Raw genomic sequence first — 19630 nt, 5'->3', positions numbered from 1 at the left:
GTCAGTTCTTGATCATTTACAGGCCTTAATGTATATCTACAGATTTTAAATGAGGGTCTTGTTAAAAACAAAACAGATAATCCAATACTCACGCGTCTGTGCAATGTAGCCAGACTCAGTAAGATTTAGATGTATTGAGCACACAAGACAACTGCTAGAATTTGTAATGAGTGTGTAAATAAGAATATGAGAATTATGAACAAAATGTGAGAACATCTTTCTGAACCAATTACTTTATTGTTTCCTTTTCTACACCAAGAGCTTCATGTACACTTACCCTTATAATTAATAAGAAAATAATTACTTTATTGTTTTTAATAAGAAAATAATTACTTTATTGTTTCCTTTTCTACACCAAGTGCTTCATATACACTTACCCTTTAATTGCTATCGCATTCCAACCCTATTCTGCTCGTGTTTCTTCCTCTTTAATAAATTTTCTTTCATGTCTTTTGTCTTTGCATGAAAAAATGCCAAATGCATCAGTCAGTTATAAATGTTTCCACATCTGTCCAAACTAATTGAATGATCAGTGCACGACTCGAGTGATGTGGTCTTTTCCCTCTGCACATTAACACTAAGGCTGGCAGGCTTGATATTTATTTTTTCAATAATAACAGTACTTAACTGAAATTAAATATTTTCCAATTGTTAACAATTTATTCATTTGATTAATGCATGCTGCAAAAATAAGCAAGACATCAGTGTGTTGGCTTTGCAAACTAAATTAATTGAAATCATACAACAGTGCAGAGGTTCGGGAAGCATATAGCAAAAAATGTGACTTAGCCACATTGAACAAAAGCATAAGTGAGCACAATACATAGTTACTGTTCATATTCGTCAACATGTAATGAAAAGCAGCTTGCACTCCCAGCTGTGCTGTTACTATGGTGCCCTGGTCAACAGAATTCCAGAAGCACTGGAGGAGGGAAATGAGCCTGCCTGTTAAGGTAGTTGAGCCATAAACAGGTTGAGAAAATTGCAAGTGACACCCAGTTTGACTCAACACGCTAGACCAATTAGCTTCTGCAAATTCATCTGTTCAGCATGGATAAACCAAAGGGACAAACTTATTTTCGGCTGTAATCATATAAATCAAAGGTTACTTAATTCTGTCTTAAAGATACGGAACAGCTTTGAAGGATTATAAAAAATGTGTAAATGAAATTCTGCATCTGGTATTTGGTTATACTACTAAATACAGAACAGTACAAAAACAAATAAAGTAGTAATTGTAGAATTAATGAAGAAATAGGGAAATTAAAACTATGATTTTATAGCTCCATCTGGGTACAAGATGTGGTTCGGGTCACTTAGTCATAAGGGCTTTGCTGTGGAGAACAATGAAGATAACCTGTGTTATCATTTAAATAAGGAGTAGATGTTTGATTGTGAATTGAATTGGGTAAATTAATATGTCACTTATTTATTAAATGACTATTAAGAAAGCAGGAGATATAAATTAAATTAATATTTAGAAAATATTTGTTAAAAATTAGATAAAGATCAAATAATAGCAATCTTAATATTGGTTATCAGAAATGTGCTCTCTCCCTGATGATATTAATGCTGTTATTTGAGGGAGGGTGTGGAGAGATGGTTAATTCTCTGTAGAACCAGCTTATTTGTTGAGTATTGTGCTATTTCCTCATTGAGAAGAATTCTGATACTGTACGACAATAGACAATAGACAATAGACAATAGGTGCAGGAGTAGGCCATTCAGCCCTTTGAGCCAGCACCGCCATTCAATGCGATCATGGCTGATCACTCTCAATCAGTACCCCGTTCCTGCCTTCTCCCCATACCCCCTCACTCCGCTATCCTTAAGAGCTCTATCCAGCTCTCTCTTGAAAGCATCCAACGAACTGGCCTCCACTGCCTTCTGAGGCAGAGAATTCCACACCTTCACCACTCTCTGACTGAAAAAGTTCTTCCTCATCTCCGTTCTAAATGGCCTACCCCTTATTCTTAAACTGTGTCCCCTTGTTCTGGACTCCCCCAACATTGGGAACATGTTTCCTGCCTCTAATGTGTCCAATCCCCTAATTATCTTATATGTTTCAATAAGATCCCCCCTCATCCTTCTAAATTCCAGTGTATACAAGCCCAATCGCTCCAGCCTTTCAACATACGATAGTCCCGCCATTCCGGGAATTAACCTAGTGAACCTAGAATAACAACATGCAGACATTGTTAGACTCTGGGTTATTCCATTATGTAAGATCATTACATCATGTAAGAATGAAAAACGTAGAGGACAAAGTTACATTTTTACCACTTCTTATCGAGTCCACATCACAAGATTAGTTGTTCAGCCAGAGCTGAACACACTTTTCGGCATCAGCAAACAATGATGTCTTGTGCCTCTTGCGCTTCTTGTGCGTAGTGGTGGAAAGATTGGTGGAAACAGGGCCGCGATGTGAACGCTCTTTCCTTGACCCCATTTTTACCACTGGGCAAGCACAATGTCGCTACTCTGTCTTATTTGAGGTCTTCATCTGATTTCACTGGCAATAATGATGTTTTTCACCTTGTACCAACTTGCATTTTGTCATGGCATTGAATATTAAGCAAATATGTTTGCTTATGATTTGATCTATGGAAATTTAGGTGAAATTGTATAATAACGCAAAGGCAGTACATTGATGATGAAATCATTATATTCTATTGTCCAATGGTATTTTAAGTCCTGGAGTATGACACAAACCGAAGCCTTAATCCATTGACCATTTAAATCTTTTGAAGACATTTTCATCAAGAACTATCACTTTCACTTAATTAATATTATGTTTTCAATTCATTTTCAATATGAATAGTTTTGTGTATCAATGCCATTCTTGGAGGAGACAGTGACAGAAATTCAGGACTCAGACGTGCTTATCATTTTGTCTTGCTCCCTCTTTGCCATTAAAGCTGGAAACAGGATAAGGATTTGGAATGCCCAGCTCACAGCCTGGTGATTGCGAAGGTCAATCTTACGTTGGTCTTCTCCAGAACCATCGATGTCGGAATTGTTTGGTGGTTGGCAGTTAGCGTCCATGTTTGGAGTTCATTCAGTTGAAACCTTCAAAGAACACAGCATATGATCAAGGGAGATATGGTTCGTGAGACCGTATGTATGCATCAGCCAATTTGGGCTGAGAGCCTAGAATCTTGGCATTGATCCTGTGAGACTTATTTTTAAACTATAAAATATTTAAAATTCTGTTCGCTGAATTGGTTGATTGATACAAATTGGCAATGTTACAAAAGCAGTGATCTTCACTGATGTAAAATCTGTTTTAGTTCCAGACAAAAGATCCAGCTGTCCTTTGTAGTATGTTTCCATATCATCAATCCAAACCACTAAATATATATTTTTTATTTTTAGAACTTTTATTTTCCTTTGGATGATTTTGTTTTTGCTTTATATTGTTTGGTCATTGTTTTGGATGGTATTTGTGTTAAACTTCATTTATACAATTTATTTGGAATATAGAGGAATCTTGATGAAATGTTTCCTTTCCTCATTACTGTTTAATGTATGATATAACTGAACAATGTGCATAGAATGGCAGCTGTTACATGTCAAGATATATATTGTAAAGAAATGCATAATAAAATGGAAATTATACAATATATCTCCTGTTTTAACACCCTTATTTCTTTTAAACTAAATTTGATGGTGAAAGAATAACTTTTCTTAATAAAATGGACAAATGAATCTCTTCCCACTCTTGCTTGTTAAATACATCTGGATGAACTTGATAGATCATTAAAGCCACTGCACAATACTTGAAAGCCAGCTGACTATCGGACTCTAGATGGAGCTGTTGTTCTGACATTGAAGCATTTTCCTCAGGCTCAAGTGTTGCGATTGCAGTGCCCTACACAAACAAAGATACTGTGTACGATTAAAGTTGTACTGAGATTATGTGAAAGACAGATTACGCCCAAGACACAAAATTTAGCTCATCATTAGTTTACATTTCATATGAAGAACAGCAGGTAGAGATTTATGTTTATTCATTACTGAATTTAAGATTAATGATTAAGTATAATAGTGATATTTCCTTTAACACGGAAATAATGCGTACATTTGTAACATTTAAAATAACTTTAAAAAATAATTCCCACTGACAGCCAATTGATTATTTTCTTCCATTTATGTCCACATGATTAAAATGTTGGTGGAATGAACAGCTAGTCAAAAAATAACATATTGCTGGAATTATTTTCTACAGGCGTTCTATTAATGATTTGCACATGCTGGGAAGTATTTTTAGTGCTTGTAGAATCAATACTAAAATCTTTGCTGCCTAATTGCATCACTGGATAAGCACACAGGAAAAATGTTGAATTTTATAAATGGGACATTTTTTTCATGCCATTAAACTTTTTGTTGTTTCTGTAGAGAATTGTTAGCTTTATTCTCTTGTAGAAAGAAAGTCAAATTTCTTGCTTATATTTTTGACTGTTGATGGAAATTTACAAATGCTTGGCTGTTTGATGTAATAACCCTTGAATACATTTTGGAATCAATAAGAAAGCAGAATCTTAAGGAAAGTTAGGAAAGTCAAGCACTTGGAATGTCTCTATCTCAACAATGGTGGATTTGGAATTGGGTTTGAAATGCTTCAACAATCCCCATAGGGTTAATGCAGCTGGGAACATTTTTAAATGAAGATAGGTTTTGGTGCACTATTAACATGACAAAATACAATGTGATAGTACACAAGGCAATGTAATTTTATCAATAGATAAAGATTTTATTCTTATTTTAAGGACCATTCTCTCCTTTTAAACTAGCTGGACTTTGCAGGAAAAGAAGTAAATTGTACCATGTTTATGTTTCGTTGTCTGAGTGCCAGGGGAAAGAAAATATTTAAAATTCGCCTGTGATCCCTTCTCACAAAGAAGTATAACGTAGCATTCAGATGTGATTGTTTCCACTTGTGTCTTCTGTCATACACTTTGTTGTTGGGAATGAACCAATGGTCTGCTCTAACTGGCCATTGTGAAAAAACTTTCACTCAGTCACACGGTGCTTTTATCTCCTATCTTGTCCATTAATAATAGATGGTTCCACTGGAATTAATTGCACTCCAAATTCCTTTCCTACTTGGCCAATGTTCACAGGTAGATCATGGCCATCGCTTCAATACATTAAAACCAATGAATTGCTGGTTTATAAAATAAGACGCAGTCTGCTGGTATTACTCCAGCATCGTGTTACTTTCAATACACTCTAATTTATTGTGGCACCTGTCCAATCCTGTTATTACCTGGGGTCAGGTCATACTCAATCCCTAGTATTGCTCAGCCTTGCCTTAGGTTTTGTGGATCAACCTAATGTTTGAACTCTTTTTTTCATGATCTTCAGGTTTGCTATAAGGAGGAACCACATAGAGTTCAGCAGCTAACCTGCTTAAAACGTATGAAAATAGTTATTTGATTGCAAGGTGATAGATTAGTGCAGCACATTGAGTCCATACCAACAATCAAGCACCATGTAGACTAATCCAATACTAATCCTATTTTATTAAACCCACATTCCTATCATCTCTTCCTAGATTCTACCATCCACAGACACACTGGGGGAAAGTTACAGTGGTCAATTGACTTACCAACCTGCATGTCTTGGGATGTGGAGCACCCAGGGGAAACCAGACTGTGACAGGGAGAACATGCAAACTCCATACAGACAGCACTGGGTGTCTGGATTAAATCCAGGTCATTGGTGCTGTGAAGCAGCTGCTCAATGAACTGCACCATCCTTTTCCTGAACTCGCAGCAGAACATGGTTCCTGACTGAAATCCCAAACTGTATTTTCTAGTGAAACTTATACTGATCCTATAATCTGTCTTCTACAATTTTGTATTCGTATAATCCCATGAACCTTGTAAATAAACAGTGATCTATGTACCCAGACACTTTGGGTATTAGGTGTTCTGGCTACAACCTTCAAAGTACCAACTGAATAAAATCATTATCTGAGGATTTTCTTTATTGCGAAGTGTGAATGGTTTTAGCCAGCAAGCAACCAATTGCATCCCTATCTACATGGTGCTGTGGAAGAAGTAATCAGGCCTCATGATAAAAATCTTCCCAGAGCAACATGGAGGTTTTTGACATTTATGTTTGTTTTCTTTGAACAACAATGATCCACTCCATTGTATATGTTTCATATCATCTCCAATCTTTGCTCTTACCAATTCAGAAAAAATTGCCATGACACTGAAATGCATTATCTGCATTACAAAATAAATGATATATTCTTACAATGTCCCAAAGTGCTTTGTACCCACTCGTCACGTACACACACTTCAACAACATAGGAAACACAATATAAGAAATTCCATCAAAAGCAAATTCCATCAAAAGGACTGGTCTTCATTGGGATCTTACCATATATTTAAGGAGGCAGAGAAGTCTGGGTCTCAGTTGAAAGGTGGTATGATTCCACCAAAGCATCAATCCAAACCAAGTGCTTTTGGAATGAATCTTTCAAGCATGCACTTCCAACACAAAGACAAATGGTGCCAGTGATTCAAACTGATTTCACCATTCTTTATTTGAAACCAACTGGCTTTTCTATCATAATAATAAATAGTTGGTTTACTTTTAAGATAATCTGCAGATTTGCCAGAACTATTTGATGATGATTGCATGATTCTTGGTTCCATCACAATAGAAGTCAAGTGAATAGGGGATTACACGACAATATTGTTTCATTCCACGTTTCTGTAACGACATTGTTCAACTGTGTTTGATGTAGAACATTTTGATGCTCAAATCTATTGAAGGTACACAATTGTTTAATGAATATTAGACTTGAGTAAAAACATGTGAGCAAGAAACTGTTATAAGAAAACAAACCATTGTTTGTAATTTGTTTTGAAAGATATTTTACACCTTTTACAAATTAGTGAGGAAGGATCACCAAGAAACTCTTTCTCTCCGACTTTAGCTTTCTTTTGATTATTCAATTTTTAAAAACGTTTTTCATGGTTGATGACAACAACAATGATCCTTCACTCCTAAGCAATGTTTGAAAACTAAATCGCTTGGTATATATGGTATGACACAGGATTATGTTGTTCTGTAGCAACATCTTTACTCTTGGAATAATCTTCAAATTATGACCAATGGAATGAAAATGTAATCCTAACAAAATTCCTATGCTAAGATTGAAATTCCTTTTCACTGCTAAGTGAAATTATATTATCCTCGTGCAAATTATTGTTTTCCTATCTCAAGATTGGATATTTTAAAACAGAAATAATAAACTTTAACCATGATTGAGATATGTCTCCTGTTTAGTTCCTTCATGAGGAATTTGCCAACAGGCATATATATTCTCACTATATGCCATATTGCTTTAATTTACTACTCATTAAACTATTTAAAATTGTCCATGCATTGAAAGGATAGACAAGTATAATCCAGGACACCCTGTAGAGATAAATGAAATCTTGCAAGGAATATAAAATCCAGTTTTAGTGACACTAACAAATTCACTCATTTACTTTGCAGGCCACCGGTGATCCCTTTGATGTTGGCTTTCCATTTTTTATTTGGAAATGTAAAGCTGTTCCATAAAAAAGTGTAATTATGTTTAAAATGCTCAGACCATACCAATCAACCGAGCTTAAAGAGTAGTGCCTTACTTTCAACAATTCCAGCACATATAAATATTCCTCATTACTGCAGATTTTAGGATGTAAAACTGCTTTTCTATGCATACTGAATCCCATAATCTTGTGCAACATGAACTCCGTGTTTACCACTGAAATCTCCAGATAACGTCAATGTGCTAAGAGTGAACCCATGTCTAACTGGGTCAAAACAACACCCCTGAATTTACTCCCAAAAGGCAATTGTAGTAGGGAGTATCTTGCTGTTTTAAAGATTGGTCATAATAGATGCAATTTTTTTCATATGTTCTCCTATATGCACTCTGAAACTTCTGTAGAGAAACCATAAAAATGTTGAAAAATAGTATTAATAATCACAATCTAAAATTGTGACAAATGTGGGAGAATCCCTGCAGAACAATCTCCCACAAAGGCCCATACAAGTTTCTAAAAGTCTCAGTCAAAGTAGCACCAATATCTTCCCATTTTATGTCTAATCAGAGCCAGTAACGATGGTGCTGGCAGCGATCGAGTGAGAAGGGAAATATTTTAAAATGGTAATCGTTGAAGTTTCTGATCACTTTCGCAAAACTCCCACCACAAAAAAAAAATTCTGTGAACAGTACTACTACTTTAGGTGGGAAATGAATCATAACCCAATGTTAATTTCATCGGTGTGCCCACAGTTGTTGCAGGAAAGAGTATTGATCAGCAGATGTATGAGTTGGTGCAAAAGTCATGTGGCTGTATGCTTGTGTTCAGAAAGCAACTAAATGGACTCTCTTACTTCAAAATAATTAATTTTGATTTAAGTTGTGAATGGCCTCAAAATGTTAGATTAATGTTTGATCTAAAATGTTGTTTGTTTATATCATCTGATTTTTGAATTCGATATCTCTATCTGTTGGTCAGGTGGAGTAGTACCACTTGTAACCATATGAGCATGTTTGCTATCTTGAAGGGAACTGTTCATCAATTGCTTAAACAGGAAAAACCCATGACATGCTGAACTGTACAAGAAAAACATTGTAAAGTAATGTAGAATTAATAGCTTTATTATTTTGGAGGAAGATGATTGATATTTGATAGTTTCAGCAGAAATAATTCATGACAGTGTGAAAAATATGGAATGTATAGCATATGAAAGGTTGAAACAGAACTACAAAAAACATTTTTGTCAGTAAAATGTGGTAAGACTTTACCATGGAAAACTTCCATTTGTTTGCAATGGTAATAAGTGAATACATCTTATTGCCAGAGTAAATCCAAAGCCAGCATTGTTGTTCATCCCTACCTTACCCAGAGGGATCACCGATGAGCATTTTTGGGAAATGCCCAGTAGTTCTATCATGGCACAATGTTTCATTTGAAATTTAGTTGCAACATCTTAAAACACAGTCAGATGAATAGACTGGTTTAACTGCATTCATAATTGGCAAAAGATGTTGGATAGGACACTGGACTCAAATTGTTCTGTTGAATCTGTTACGTTCTTTGATCCTGAAATGATTAGACACATGCATGATAGATACATGGTTCAATATCGCCTCTGAAGGATGGCAAAGTTAACAATGCAGAACTCCCTGATCATGTGCTGAATCTATGGAGTGTAGCTTCAGTTTGTGCACAAAATCTTTGGGGGTTGCAGCCATTTGTTGAAAGAGAACTCTTTGGAAAATGTATCCAAGTAATTTGTGTTTCATTTGGGATTCTTAGTCAGAGGTTGAACTTGCTATTGGCAGTGGCAGGGATTAGAGATGATTCTAATTCGATACATATTACATCACAAAAAAAAGTATCGCATGCATTTTTCAGCAAGGGATAAATATCACAGAAGTTGAAATGGAGATTTGATTTTTTTAATTTTCCCATAATAACCTGAGGAATGCTCGCTCTGCCCTACTGTCCACATTCAATTTGTCATGCCAATCATGTGTCACGCTGATGTTTAGTGGATTAGTCGAGAAGTAATGGATACCACAGAGTGATTATAAGGCTGAAGTTGCAATCAAATGATATGTAAGCTGTTAAAACAGAGCGGAGCTCTTCTTGATGAAATACTATACAATCCCCCTGCTAGTTTACTGCCCAAAATTGCCTTAAAACTTTAAAATAAATGTGGGAGTTATTTTTAACTTTATTTTATTTGTTTGTAATGATTGTTGTGTTCATTTTGTGCAGCTGTCACTGCTGTCTCTTACTTGCTGCATTGACACTCTAGAGTGACTACAGTGCATTTCAGTCATTAATCCGGCCGGGCCTATTGACAAAATGTACCTCACTGGAGAATGTGCTGCAGTTGCACTGAGTGATTAAACTGTTTGACCTGGTGAAGGTTGCAGCTGGAATTTATGCTTTCACCTACCGATCATGATTGCAGCATCCAGCCAGTGTCAACATTGCTGTTCAGCACCATGCTGCCAATTCACACGGTACCATTTCAGGATTTGCTCGGATCAGCTGAAACTTTCTGGGGTGCTGATTATAAACCACTGACTGCATCTCGTCGAGGACAGCAGCTCATTTGTTGAAAATCGTTCCGCTGGTTTAGGAAGTTTACAGGAGGCTGTTGTGAATCAGACGAAAAGAGCAGGCAACACAGTTTTTTGAGGTGCCAGGGTGCCTTAGTCAACAAAGTGAAGAGGAGCAGAGAAACCCCTCTGTGGCTTGGGGCTAAAACCCCTGTTCCACTTAGGTGATGACAGTTGACGAGGCTGTCGCCACATGGTCGCCGGGGTGTCGCCAGTATGGTCATGAGTAGTCTCCAAAGAGTCGTAGCGTCTTTCTGGTTGCCATGGGATTTTCAGAATGTTTAAAATTTTCGGCGACAGTGGGTTTGACGCCAATGAGCATAGCTTGACGACTCCTGACGTGGGTGCTGTCATAGGGTGTCGCTGGTGCTGACCTGTGAATTCCATTGGCGACTACCTACGTCAACCGGCGACAGATATCTAGTGCAGCAACCAGAAATGAATTTAAGGCAAATAAATTAATAGCAACACTTACCCTGGCTGACATAAGTCCACACATGTCAGCAGAGTTGTAGCCACACTGCTAAGTGGCAAATCCAAGCAAACATCGTCTTTGAGTGACTTCACTGTTTTGGATACTTTAGATACTTGAGAGAATGCAGCATAGGTTGACCAGGTTAATTCCCAGGATGGCGGGACTAACATATGAAAGAATGGGTCGACTGGGCTTGTATTCACTGGAATTTAGAAGGATGAGAGGGGATCTTATAGAATCATATAAAATTCTTTGAGGATTGGACAGGGTGGATGCAGGGAAAATGTTCTCGATGTTGGGGTAGTCCAGAACCAGGGGTCACAGTTTTAGAATAAGGGGTAGGCCATTTAGGACTGAGATGAGGAAAAACTTTTTCACCCAGAGAGTTGTAGATCTGTGGAATTCTCTGCCTCAGAAGGCAGTGGAGGCCAAATCACTGGATATTTTCAAGAGAAAGTTAGATTTTGCTCTTAGGGCTCAGGGAATCAAAGGATATGGGGAAAAAGCCAGACGGGGTACTGATTTTGGATGATCAGCCTTGATCATGTCGAATGGCGGTGCTGGCTCGAAGGGCCGAATGACCTACTCCTGCACCTATTTTGTATGTCAGGTGCATGTGAAATCTGTCAACATGGTTTGGAATTTTCCCCATCATACCACATGGACAGCCATCAAAGCTCTAATATTTTCTTCAAATTGGAGTCTTTTACATGTCAGGAATTCGGCATGTCTCCAATGACGTTTCCCAGTTTCTATAGAAGCAACAGAGAAAGTATCCTATCAGGTTGTATCACGGCTTGATATGGCAACTGCTCTGCTTTAGACCACAAAAATTTGCAGAGACTTGTGCATGTAGTCCAGTTCATCACACAAACCAGCCGCCCCCACATCAACTCAATCTACACTTCAGACTGCCTCAGGAAAGCAGCCAACATAATCAAGGACCATTCACACTCTGGTATTATCTGTTCCCTCTCCCGCCAGGTAGAAGATACAAAAGCTAGAAAGCAACATACCTCCAGACTCAAGAATAGCTTGTTTTAAGAATTGTGAACAGACCGTTGTAATATTTTGGGTGAATGCACAGACCCTTTAACCAGAGTAGGGCCATCTACAACCAGAGGATATCCGGTTAAGATGAGAGTGGAATGATTTAATGGGAACCTGAGAGGCAACTTTTTCCACACATAGAATGGTGGGTATATAAAACAAGCTGTCAGAGGAGGTAGTTGAGGCAGGTACTCGAACAACATTTAAAAGACATTCAGATAGGTACATGGATAGGAAAGGTTTATGGGGATAATGGCCAAACATGGGACAGGTGTAGGTGGGGCAACTTGGTCAGTGTAGACAAGTTGAACCAAAGGGCCTATTTCTGTGCTGTTTGACTCTATGACCTCTTGTAGACTGAGAATTCCTGATCCTCCAATCTATCACATGGTGACCCTTGCATTTTTAAAAAAAATGTATTTCCTCTGAAGTTGTACAGTATATTCTGCACTCTGTTTCCTTTTTCTTTTTCCACTACCTGTTATATACGTACGATATGATCTTCCAGGATAGCTTGCAAAACAAAATAGTTCATGGTATCTTGGTATATGTGACAATAATAAACCAATACCAATGTCTCACTATCGAACAAAGAGTGGTCACTGCAAGTTTAGCGCAGCTCCCTTAACCCATCAACTGCAGAATTAATTCCTAAAAATTGTAATTTAATTTCTGTGTTTTTAATGCATGACACTTGCTGGACCAACATGGCCTTGTTTGGTAGAACTAGCACAGTTCATTACTGAATGATGACTGAGATCACCATTTGCTGAATCATTCTTTTCATTCAAGTGTGCACTTTTACACATTATTCAATTTGCTGAGTAGCAAAACCTTCAGAAATTTAATTTATAGCAAATCAACTTCTTGGTGTTTGAAACACTGATGCGATTCTGCACAATTTCTCAACCATTTTTTACTCTTACCTATCATTGTACCTTATTACAAACCATTTGCTTTGTGTCAGTGGAGCTGCCACTTGCGGTTCCCAATGCATTTTACCATCTGATTAGTGGATCAACATTAAAGCTCATCTTTAGCCTCAGGTGTTTGGGCTTGTTGTAAGTGATGCTCAGACGTCCCACTGATGATTTTTTAACAGCTCTGCATGTTTTCAGAGCGGCTGGAGGTCAGAGGCAAAATCTCTGTTTTCTGCTACAAAAGTGACACTGTACTCTCTGAGGCTTATTAATGACCATATTACTTCAACCATTACATCACCACCCTCAGTAAATCTTGACCATTTCTCAGCATACAATCCAATCAGCTAATAATGTGCGGTAGCAATAAGTAACTTTCAAGCCTGTCAATACTAACAGTGAAAGGTGAGCAAAATTATTAGCTATTCTTTTCAGTCTGCAGCAGCAGCAAAATGAGGCTAATTGTACCCACTGGCCATCTGCTGCTGGCCTGCTTCCATATGTCTGAGGCAGCAAATTTATTGACAAAGCGGGTCTTTCAGGCTGTTGCCATGAAACAGCTCTACACTCGGTTTTTTGTGATTCTGTTAATGCCCATGAAAGGCCATTTGCCTGGTTCCACGAGCAGAATTAATGGGCTTCTTAGCTCTGATGTTGCACTTCAAATGTTAAAGAGCAGCAAAATCTACCGCGCCAGTACATGAAAACATGAGGCCTCCAGAAAGGTACGGGTGCTGGAGATATAAAAGGCAGGTTTGTCCTAATCTGTTATTGGAGGATGGGCTATTTAATTCAGAGCTTACTTGGCAGGAAACCATGATTAGCCAAAGTAGATTTATAATAAGTAATCAATAGGCACAGGACAAGTCCAGTAAATTACCTTGTTTTAGTTCCAAAGTCTGCCAGTGGCGTGGAGCTTATTGAGGTAAATGTGTTATTAGGAGAGGGCAGCAATGTCTTGCTTTAGCTGTGTTTCAATGCATCAAATTAAATGGCCATCATAGAGTAATGGTGTAACCCTCATCATAGATATGAGCAAATGCATTTAAATAGAAATTGGTTGTTTTACACAATAAGCATTTTGAGAACTAATGCTGACTATAAACAGCGTCAAGATAGTAAGTCTTACAGGTCGGCGTGTAATTGTTGCACCTGTTTTATTTGTGGTGATCTTAGAAAATGTCATGAATTGCTTCAGGGAAGGCTGGCGTGGCATTTCAGTTTATAACATTTTATGAACTGGGTTTTAAAGTGAACATGTTCTGTGTTCTCATTTTGTAGGCTCAAGCAGCTGGTTCTCCTCGTTCATCACCCAGCCATGGTGCCAGCCGCCCCATGCCAATGCCTGTGAGGTCAACGTCTGCCTGCTCCACACCAACCCATGGACCTCAGGACTCACTGTCTGGGGTTGGTGGAGACGTACAAGAAGCTTTTGCGCAGGGTGAGTAGTCATTTTGTGAAATGTTAATTACCCTGTCCTTGCACTGTTGCCTGCATGCATTATTTGTCTATTTGATTGATCAGGTGCATTTTTCTGTGTATTTTGTTTGCTGATTTTAAGGAGGTAACTTAATTTATAATATCAAAAGTACTGTCAATCATACTATTTTATGAAAGGGTCCCAGTGTCATGATCTTACAAAAGCAGCATCAATGCAAGGATATGCTGCAGAAGCAGTCATTCTGATTGAGGCATGTTTGTGTGTTGGTCGAGAACCAAAAGGAGGAGAAATCTGTGAAGACCAGGTATTTGGATTATTGCTTCAGATTGCAATATCGATATCTATAATTAGATATCTCTTAATTTTCCATTTATGGTCCTGAACAACTATCTATCTTTATTGCAACAGCTTTTACTTAAACCTGTAAAGGAAAAAAAAATGGCGACTCAGGACAGCAAGTGTTTTGAGCTCCAAGTTCTATGGTATTTGAAAGGAATATAGAAATCTTTTATTTTTCTATGTTTCTTTATAATTTCTTGCAACCTATTACAAGTGATAAATACTAAAATGGAAATTCTATTTCAAGATATTTTTGTTAATTTATTCCCAGGATATGTGCAAAAGATGCCTTGGGAAAGATCTTGGGCTTTAGTGTAATGCTGTTTCCATAATGTGCCGTGGTAGAGAATTCTGAACATTGGGCAATGAAGTGACAGTAATATATACCATAGATATAAAATTGAATAATATGAAAGTGAACCTGGTTGTTTGCCATTATATACTGTACATCCTTCTTTCTTCTTGATTGCAGAGGAAAAGCTAATGAACTATTCTTCCTGGGTTGATGTAGATTATATCCACTATCAAGTTCCAGTAGTGTGGGAAATGAGAGTATCATTCAAGTAAAGTGGTCTGAACTGTACTTTGAGAGTTTTGGATGGCTTTGTGGCTAATGATAAGGATGCCATCCAACTCATGACTTCAGCCTTGGAGAGGATCAACATTTTCCTTTGTATTTAGCAGATAGGAACATAAATAAGCCTGGGAATCTTGCTCTTTCAGTGGTGCATGTCTAATAGTTACAATCTCTACCCCATGAATTCTCTCTTTTTCTCTCATCATGCTCTCTGTCTTGGAAAATCCATCCTAGAATCTTCAGGTAATTAAAGCACTAATCTGAAAAGCCCTAATTTACTGTGCAGATCATGTAGTCAGAGGCATGGATTGTTCACCAGCTTAAACCTGCGGATCTTTATTTAATTTTCTGCAGGAGCTCGCAGAAATCTGCGAAATGATTTGTTGGTGGCAGCTGATTCCATTACAAACACCATGTCCTCGCTGGTCAAGGAACTCCATTCAGGTAGGGGCATTCATTGAAACTAAGCACAGGCATGAATGAATCCTCTCACCATCCGAAACAGTTACCCTGAACTAATATTTGTGGACTTTATTTTCAACGTAGTTCTAATAGTTTTTTAATGTACCCTAAAGCGAATATGGTGTAAGACATTGGTGCAATTTGATGTAAATCTCTTGAGACTCTTGAGCAGTAATGATATTTTGCTCAAATTGCTGGGAGGGAATATTAAAATATAAGCAGTCGATGGAGTCTTGTATCCCATGCCAGAGGAAGGGCGGTCAGATTTCACTCACCACACGGATAGTTCCCAATATGTGTTAAGAAGTGTACCAGTAGCATTGCTAACAAAGAGGCATGCTTTCTGTCTGTACCTATTCATGGTTCATACTGCAAAGGCACATTACAATCCAAAATATACCTACATTAATCAAATTTAAGCCAATGGCAAATTCATTCTAATGGTCTTCAGTACATTGAAATATTAGGTAGCTGTAGGTTAGTCTGCATTAAATGGTAGCATAATGTGGAATTCTTTGCCGCAGAAGGCTTTGGAGGCAATGTGGATATATTTACGGCAGAGATAGATAGATTCTTGATTGGTACAGGTGTCAGAAGTTATGGGGAGAAGGTAGGAGAATGGAGTTAGGAGGGAGAGATAGATCAGCCATGATTGAATGGCAGAGTAGACTTGATGGGCTGAATGGCCTAATTCTACTACTATCACTAATGATCTTATGAACATATTTCTAAATCTAGAGTGATAACCACACTTCCATTCCCATCGTCAGATTGCTAGTGTGGCTTCTTTCCAAGTCTAGTATTGTGACAGCAGAACTCTGGGTCATAGTACCAGCCCATCGTGCTTGTTTTCGGGAAACAACAAAGGAGATTGTGCTGCCATCCCATGACTATCTCAGTAAGCAATGATGAAAGTAGCGGTTAAGATTAGCTCTTAGTGCATTGTTCTGCTGTGAGAGAAGGTGTTAATTGCCAACTTCTCCTCACAGAGCTATGCTATTTAGTGGTTCGTGGTTTTGCAGATAGTGAAGATGGTTGTGAAAGATTGCAGCAGGATCTGGATCGATTGGCCAGATGGGCGGAGGAATGGTTGATGGAATTTAACACAGAAAGTGTGAGGTGTTGAATTTTGGGACGTCGAACAAGAGCAGGACCTACACGGTAAATGGTAGGCCTCTGTTGTAGAGCAGAGGGATCTAGGAGTATAGGTGCATGGTTCCGTGAAGGTCGAGTCGCAGGTAGGTAAGGTGGTCAAAAAGGCTTATGGTACCCTGGCCTTCATCAGTCAGAGTATTGAGTATAGCAGTTGGGAGGTCATGTTGCAGTTGTTGCATGTTGCAATTGTATAAGATGTTGGTGAGACCGCATTTAGAATATTGTGTTCAGTTCTGGGCACCATGTTATTGGAAAGATATTGTCAAGCTTGAAAGGGTTCAGAAAAGATTTACGAGGATGTTGCCAGGACTAAAGGGTGTGAGCTATAGGGAGAGGTTGATTCGGCTGGGTCTCATTTCCATGGAGCGCAGGAGGATGAGGGGTGATCTTACAGATGTATACAAAATCATGAGAGGAATAGACCGGGTAGATGCACAGAGTCTTTTGGCCAGAGTAGGGGAATCGAGGACCAGAGGACATAGGTTCAAGGTGAAGGGGAAAAGATTTAATAGGTATCCGAGGGGTACTTTTTCACGCATAGGGTGGTGGATGTATGGAACAAGCTGCCAGAGGAGGCAGTTGAGGCTGGGACTATCCCATCGTTTATGTAACAATTAGACTGGTACATAGGACAGGTTTGGAGGGATATGGACCAAGCGCAGGCAAGTGGGACTAGTGTAGCTGGGACATTGTTGGCCGGTGTGGGCGAGTTGGGCCGAAGGGCCTGTTTCCACACTGAATCACTCTATGACTGACTCTATCAAGGGTGCAAACACTGTGCTGGAGTAAATCGCCAGGTCAGACGGCATCTCTGCAGAACATAAAAATATACCTCATATTCTTTTTGGCTAGCTTACAACCCAATAGAATGAACATTGACCACTCCAATTTTAAGTAATTAACCAACAAACATAACTTTCCTACCTGGTATCATCCTTTGAATGTGTCTTGATCCGTAACCTCTGCTCTATTCCTTCTCTGCTCTACATACCAGCCAATCAAGTGTTCATCCACCTACAACACTGGACCCACCTGATTAAGTCTGAAGAAGGGTTTCGACCCGAAACGTCACCCATTCCTTCTCTCCAGAGATGCTGCCTGGCCTGCTGAGTTACTCCAGCATTTTGTTCGATTTAAACCAGCATCTGCAGTTCTTTCCTACACCACGTGATTAATGTTATAACAACCGATGTGAATTTATTTGGTATGCATTATCCCTCCTGGTAAAATATATAACATGCCAATGCAATTTACCTCAATAATGTCCATGGCATTTGATAATTCCCCATAGAATCTTTCACAGTCTTTCTTAAAGGAATTATTTTGCCTTGTTCCAGTCTTGCCTGTTTCAGTAGTCATGCCATCTTCTGTAGTATTTGCATCTGCATGATTCATTCCTGATTTATTCAAGGATTCATCTCGTAACTGTCCCACTTCGATTCTTTAGAACAATATCTCCACTCTTCACTTTTATACTTCCTATTTTCTTTAAAATCTCATGAAACACCCATTTATTCATAGTAATTACATTCTGGAGTTTAATTTAGTTTAGTTTATTGGCACGTGTACTGAGGTACAGTGAAAAGCTTTTGTTGCGTGCTAACCAGTCAGTGGAAAGACTATACGTGACAACAATCAAACCATCCACAGTGTGTAGATGCACGATAAAGGGAAAAAAATTAGTGCAAGATAAAGTCCGATTAAAGATAGTCTGAGGGTCTCCAATGAGGTAGATAACAGCTCTCTAATTATTGATAGGATGGTTCAGTATAACAGAGTATATGCATACTTTCCCCAGAGCTGGTGTATCTAAAACATTGGGTCATGGTCTCAAAATAACAGGTTAGTCAAGGATGGAGATTAGAAGGAATGTATTCTTCCAAAGAGCGGTGGATCTTTGGAATTCAGTATCCCAGAGATCTGAAGAGATCAGAGATCAGGGTTTGATATTTTTCTTGAGGCTAAGGAGTTCAGGTGATATGGGAGAAGGCTGGAAGAGGGAACTGAATTTGGATGATCAGACTGACTAGCAGAGCCCAAAAAGTCGGATTGCTTCACTCCTATTTTCTATGTTTCAACATTTTTTACATTTTATGTGGAATTAAGGGTTGCGGGATTAATGCAAAAAGGTGGCGCAGGGATAAAAGATCAGACAAAATCTATCTGAACAGAGGAGAAGATGGGAAAAGCCGAATGGCTCACACTTGCTTCAGTTTCTTTTGTCCTCGGTTATCCGTTGTCGGCCACAAAACCTAAGCAGTCACACCATTTTTTTGTCTATAAAATTGTTTCCTCTGTTAAGGATTATTAATTAATTGTTGCTCTACATAATGTCCTATTTTAATGGAAAAGTGCTCCCAAGATGTTTTGATGAGAAATATTTCAGCTTTACTAGAAGCATTAGTAAATTTTAATTCAATGGTTCTTTATTGTCACATGTACCGAGCGAGGTACATTGAAATTCTATTTTTGCATACAATTCAATAAAGTATTACTACAAACAAGCACAATCTTAGATTAAGTACGAAGTGTATAGTGGTACGAAGTGTATAGTGGCCTGCCCATCCCTGTAGGCGCCCTCTACTGCTCTGTGCCACTGCAGGCCACTTGTCCACGCATTCGGTCACTTGGAACAACGCCTGACCCGGTCGAACCAAAGGCTGCTGTCGGGTCTCCAGCTGTAGCCTCGGTCCAGATCCTCACATCAGCCAGTAATTCTCTCTGATGGACCTTGTCCTCTATAATTTAAGGCCGTGGTATTGTTGCTGAGAATGATCATAAGCCAAACTGTTGGATTTTCCAATCAAATATCAAAAGTCCAACCTTTAGACCGAAAACAGTGAAAGCAGTTACAAAGTCTGGGACCTAGACAATGACAATTTCTCAGCCCAGGAAGGAATGACAATGGGAATCAACGGCGCAAGGTGTTAATAAGGCCTAATAAATGATTTAGTCTTCTGCACCAATATCTTTCTTTTAGAAAAGAAAGAACAAGGCAAGAGCATAAGTGAAGCATCAAAATGCTTGTAAATTCTTCCTTGCATCTTAATTTATCTTT

At 38.5% G+C, this 19630-nt stretch overlaps 1 protein-coding gene across 13 annotated transcripts in view; it reads left to right on the top strand.

Annotated features, from left to right (window-relative positions):
- The window catches only part of dtnba (dystrobrevin, beta a), a 335231-nt gene that overhangs the window by 289411 nt on the left and 26190 nt on the right, over positions 1-19630 (top strand). For all 13 annotated transcript variants that reach the window (XM_078399376.1, XM_078399375.1, XM_078399378.1 and 10 more), the window contains 2 exons: positions 13880-14039; positions 15310-15399. In XM_078399376.1, the coding sequence (XP_078255502.1) occupies positions 13880-14039; positions 15310-15399 (250 nt within the window). The remainder of the gene's footprint in view (positions 1-13879; positions 14040-15309; positions 15400-19630) is intronic.

This window comes from Rhinoraja longicauda, chromosome 5 (genome assembly GCF_053455715.1).
Source record: "Rhinoraja longicauda isolate Sanriku21f chromosome 5, sRhiLon1.1, whole genome shotgun sequence".
NCBI classification, from domain to species: domain Eukaryota; kingdom Metazoa; phylum Chordata; class Chondrichthyes; order Rajiformes; family Arhynchobatidae; genus Rhinoraja; species Rhinoraja longicauda.
This window is presented reverse-complemented; position numbering and strand designations above follow the sequence as displayed.